At 41.5% G+C, this 5363-nt stretch overlaps 1 protein-coding gene across 1 annotated transcript; it reads left to right on the top strand.

Annotated features, from left to right (window-relative positions):
* The first annotated feature begins 1130 nt into the window (after positions 1–1130).
* LOC137500492 (piggyBac transposable element-derived protein 3-like) lies at positions 1131–4083 on the top strand. Its single transcript, XM_068227395.1, has 2 exons — positions 1131–2330; positions 3658–4083. The coding sequence occupies exons 1-2, from the start codon at positions 1131–1133 to the stop codon at positions 4081–4083; spliced, it is 1626 nt and encodes a 541-aa protein (XP_068083496.1).
* The last annotated feature ends 1280 nt before the right edge of the window (positions 4084–5363 follow it).

The following is a 5363-nucleotide window of genomic DNA, read 5'->3' as shown; positions in this document are numbered from 1 at the left end:
AATATGTCAGTACACACCTAGGTTTACCTTATTATTAATGTCAAATTCACCCTTCTTTATCTGCAGCAAATCTCTCGATCATAGCCGGTGCACTTTTACCTCTCAGTTTCCTTTATCCTCTACGTTCCGACGGTCCACATATGTGGACCTCAGTTGTGAGCTAATTTCTCGTGTGTTTTAATGCGGATTTTGTTGCGTAGCGACCGCAGTCCTCGTCTGTGGACCTCTTAGTTCACCTTGTTGCCACAGGAACGCTGTGGTACTCCTAACTGTCATGGTAGATTTAAATGTAAAGAGTGGTGCGCGAGAAGATGGCTTCCTCCCATCATGCTGAAAGTAAGTATATATTTCCCAGTAAATAACTCAGAATCTTGCTAAGCTGATTTTTTTCAGTAATGTGTAGTATTTGTAGAGTCTGCGAATTATTTCAGTTTATCAATATTGTTAAGTGGTACTGATATTTATCGCATAATGTGATGGTCCTCATACGTGGACCTCAGTTGAGTGTTGTATTATTTTTTCTGTAGGTTTTGATATGGGAGTGATAAGTAATGGCATCACAATTACCGAATGATGCTACAGGAAATACGTTGTTTTATGGCAAAATAACTTACTTTATGTTTATTCCTTTGTTTACAGAAGGAAGATTTCTTGAGGAAGGAGATATATGGGCTTTTCTGGATGAAAGTGATGCGGATCTGTCCGAGGGCGAGCTTGACGAATTCTCAGTTACTGATGTTACTAACTTTGACTCATCTTCTGTGTACGATAATGACGATGATGTAAATGAAGGTGAAGGTCTTGGAAATGAATGTGTCCTAAATAGAGAAAATGATGTGCTTGGCAACAACGAAGACGAAGGAAACAGATCTACGGAATCGGTGGTATCTCAGGCGCTCACACCTTCAACTACTAAGACCCGCGATATGAAATGGAGAAGGAAATCTATGACTTTACAGGACCCCTGCAATGATGAAGTATTTTTAACAGACTATGACAATGAAAAGGGAATTTTAGATTCATTCTTGGAATACCTACCTCTTAGTTTCTGGGAACAACACGCGGAACAAACTAACCTCTATTCAGTTCAAAAGCGCGACTTGAAATCCGTAAATACTACTAAGGAAGAAATGATGCATTTGGCTGGCGTGCATGTGATGATGGGTGTGCTGGGTTATCCACAAACCAAAATGTACTGGCAACGTGATACTGAGGTGCCGATAATTTCTAAGTGTATGTCCAGGGATCGTTTTTTCGAACTGAGGAATTTTATGCATTTTGTTGACAATCAAGGGGAACATGAGGGACCACTCTGGAAGGTGAAACCATTTCTTGACTGCGTGAAACAAAAATGCATATCTCTCCCACGGTCAAAGCATGTATCACTTGATGAACAGATGGTGCCTTTCTCAGGCAAGTGTGGCTTTAGGCAGTTTGTCCCTTCAAAACCCAACCCATTAGGATTGAAGAATTTCATTTTGGCAGCACCAGATGGATTAGTTTTAGATTTTATGTTTTACACAGGGGCAGGTACAGTATCGATTGAGGACCAAAAAGAATATGGTCTTGGTGGTGCTATTGTCAAGGTTTTGACAGAAAGTATTCCACAAGATAAAACTCATTGTGTTTACACTGATAGGTTTTTTACCAGTGTAAAATCAGTAGACATGCTACTGCAGAGAAATATATACCAAACAGGGACTGTCATGAAAAACAGGGTGGGATCAGTGTCACAAAAACTGAAAACCGATAAGGAACTGAAAAGGGGAGAATGGGAGGAGTGGGTAAGGGAAGATGAAAAAATGTGTATTGTAAAGTGGAAGGACAACAGAAGTGTTCTTCTTCTGTCTTCATGTGTTGGCAGTGAGCCACCTACAACATGCAAAAGATGGTCGAAGGAGGAAAAGAAAAAGGTTGTTATTCCTCAGCCATTGATTGTTAAATACTACAATGAAAAAATGGGTGGAGTAGACCTTTGTGATAGATTCATGTCATACTATAGGTGTTACATTCGTACCAACAAATGGCCAGTGCGTATGTTCAACCACTTTGTTGATCTTATAATTGTTAATTGTTGGATAATGTATCACAGATGGTGTGCAGGTAGTGGTATTATTAGACAAAAACGACTCTCATTAATGGATTACATAATGCACGTAGGAAAGGCATTGATAAATTTTAAGGACATTGGTTACATAAACATTAGGAAACGAGGACGGCCTCCCTCAGCATCCACCAACCCTGTTGACGAAGATGATGACTCCGAGGATGACATGGACAAACAAGGTACGGTGAAAGTGCAAAGAGTTCAGAGCCAACCCATTCCAGAGGTTCGTTTTGACAATATAGGCCACTTACCAAAATTTGTTGATGCAAAGAATGCCTTGAAATGCAGAAGGCCTGGATGTCGTTCCAAAACGAGGCTAGTCTGTACAAAATGTGGTATGTACCTTTGCGCTCTAAAAACAACTGCTTTCGGCATTATCACACCAAGTAATGAGTAGAATGACTTGTGTAGAGAGAAATTGTTCAATTATGTGTATATTTAGTTCCTATATTATGATGAGAGTGTTTTAGAATAGGTTTTGGTTAGTTTACGTTAGTAATACACAGTTTCCATGTTATGAGAGTGTTTTAAAATAGGTTTTGGTTTTTTAAAGTAATTAAAGTACATAATTGGAATAAAAACGCACATTGTTTCCAAAAAAACCCATCTGCTAAATCAAGAGAAGTGTAATCCATAATGTGTTAACAAAGACCTGAGGTCCACATATGACGACCCTCAGTTATGCCCTTTGGGCACGTTACGAAGAAAAATTTTATTGCATGGTTTGCTTACTAGTGACCCATATTCTCAGAAATGGCATGTATAAAAATTCTGTTTCCGGAGTATTCAGTCCGGGATTGAAGAGGTTATACTTCTCACGAATGTTTTTATTCTATCTAATGTAGAGAAACACCTTTCTCTTACCACAGTAGTCATTGCTATGGTTATAACATTATCTTCAACAATGGCACAATCGGAAACACAAGTCAGTGAACTGTCTAGTTTTCTTTTATTCGGAGAACTGTACGCTTCTCTTTCACAGTTTGCTTGTGACCGACGCTCTCTAATTACAGCAGGCCTCTTCACCAAAAAAACACAGCCAGTGGCGACTTTTGGAGACCATGCACTTGTCTGCTCTACGGTCACAAGGAAGTTGTGACCAGGAGCTGATTTATACGATTTTACGCTTTATTCTGAAGCCATATTTCAGAGTTTAGAAGTAGTAGTCACCTTCGTTTTGACCTTACAACCTGTATCCTCCTATGTATAAAGTATTGAGAAGTAAAAATTCATATATCAATGTTTATTAGGAGGGCACGCGACCCTGTGACCTTAGGCGCCTGCCGCCAATGATTTCCATTCTTTCAAGTGGCACGGTTTGTTCTAGCCTGGTTTAAAGTCATTAGCTAACACTTCGCAAATAGTCAGCCACTGGAATGTCCCTGGTACGAATGACCCGGTATTCGCGTAATTTAGTTGTTCACCCTACTTGTATGTAAATTTATATGTTGCGTTCGACAGACTGGAAAAAAATCTCTTTCTACAAATAGGCGATATACCAAGTTAAGAATGACTGGAAATATACTTATTTTCTTTCTGTACATACCTAGTTTCAGCAACATGGAGCATTAAAGTACGGCGGAGGGCAGAGGGGCTCCGGTGGACAACTCGGGGGTGGGTTTCGAGGGTTGGGGAAGCAGCAGTCCCCAGGACGGCAACATTTACCCTCCCTGATACACACGTTGGGTTGGCAACAGGGTATCGGGACAGGTACAGGATTGCATGGGTTGGGTGGACAAGTTGCTTTAGGTGGACAGCAAGGGTTAGGGAACGGTGGACAGCATCGAGGTGGAGGACAGATCACTCTTGGAGCACAGCGTGGCCCTGGAGGGCAGCACGGCATACAGATAGGTGGTGGTGGACAACACGGAGGTGGACACGGAGGAGGAGGTGGGCACGAGGGTAATGGGGGACAACAAGGAGGTGGGCACCAGGATGGCGGCGGTGAACAAGGTAATGGTGCACAGCATGGATAGCAACACTCGTCACTGTAAAGAAAGTAACAGTCAATTAGCAATACAACAGCAGTTCTTGTTACTGGAAAGAAGGTAACAGTCATACAGTAACACAACACCGGAAATAAAGTAGGCAACAATCGTACACTGTTCTGACCCGACGTCCACTTGGTGATAAATACAACAATATCATTTCTGGAATGTCCACTTAGTGGCCATGATCGTTAAGGCATCAAATCTTAGACGGTTCGAATCCCGTTGGTGGGAAAAACTTTCACCATCTGAATGTCCGGCTCCATGGCTAAATGGTTAGCGTCCTAGCCTTGGCCCGGGGAGTACCGGGTTCGACTCCCAACCGGGTCGGGGATTTTAACCTTAATTGGTTAATTCCGATGGCTCGGGGCCTGGGTGTGTGTGCCGTCTTCGTCATTAGAATTCAACATAGGTAGGGAAGGCCCCATTGTCATAGACGCGCAAGTCACCTATACGACGTCAACACGAAAGACCTGCACCAGGCCTCTTCGGAGGCCACAAGCCATTATTATTATTATTATTATTATTATTATTATTATTATTATTATTATTATTATTATTATTATTAACATCTGAATGTGGCCGGCAGTGCAGGAGCGGTGGCGATATACAATTCCTAATCACTAAATTGCGCGTTAAACCTTCAGCAAACCACTTCGTTTTATTCGGCAGGAATAGGCTATGCTCCGACACCTGGTTTTACCCTCGTCCTACATAATAATAATAATAATAATAATAATAATAATAAACCTGCCCGGCTCTTTGCCTGAATGGTCAGCGAAGTGACCTTCGGTTCAGAGGACCCCGTGCTCGATTCCCGGCTGTGTCGATGACTTTAATCTTAAATGGTTAATTTCCTCTGTGTTTGTGCTGTTACAGACATCCCTGCACTATACAACACTACTCATACACAAGACTATCCACCACCACAATAACATGCAGTTTCCCGTGCAGGAAGTAGAACTAGGTAATCATCCTGTCTGAGCAAATTAGTGGAAATTAAATTTAAAATAAGAGAAAATAATTTAACGAAGGCATTTTGAAACGCAGTACAAAATATAACACAGAGGTATTGAATTAGGCCGAAAAATTTCTAACGAATCAAAAGGGAACGTGCGTTTCCTGAGTAACAGTACACTTGTAATTTACATTTACCCTTGATTAATCCACTGTCGCACATAAAACGGATGACAAGATGAAGAGTAGTCGCGTCATCGACTAGTATGCGTTCGAGTGTGTCCTGCATGCCGAGGCTCCGTCTTAGGCCA

The sequence above is a fragment of the Anabrus simplex genome, chromosome 4 (genome assembly GCF_040414725.1).
Source record: "Anabrus simplex isolate iqAnaSimp1 chromosome 4, ASM4041472v1, whole genome shotgun sequence".
Lineage (NCBI taxonomy): Eukaryota > Metazoa > Arthropoda > Insecta > Orthoptera > Tettigoniidae > Anabrus > Anabrus simplex.
This window is presented reverse-complemented; position numbering and strand designations above follow the sequence as displayed.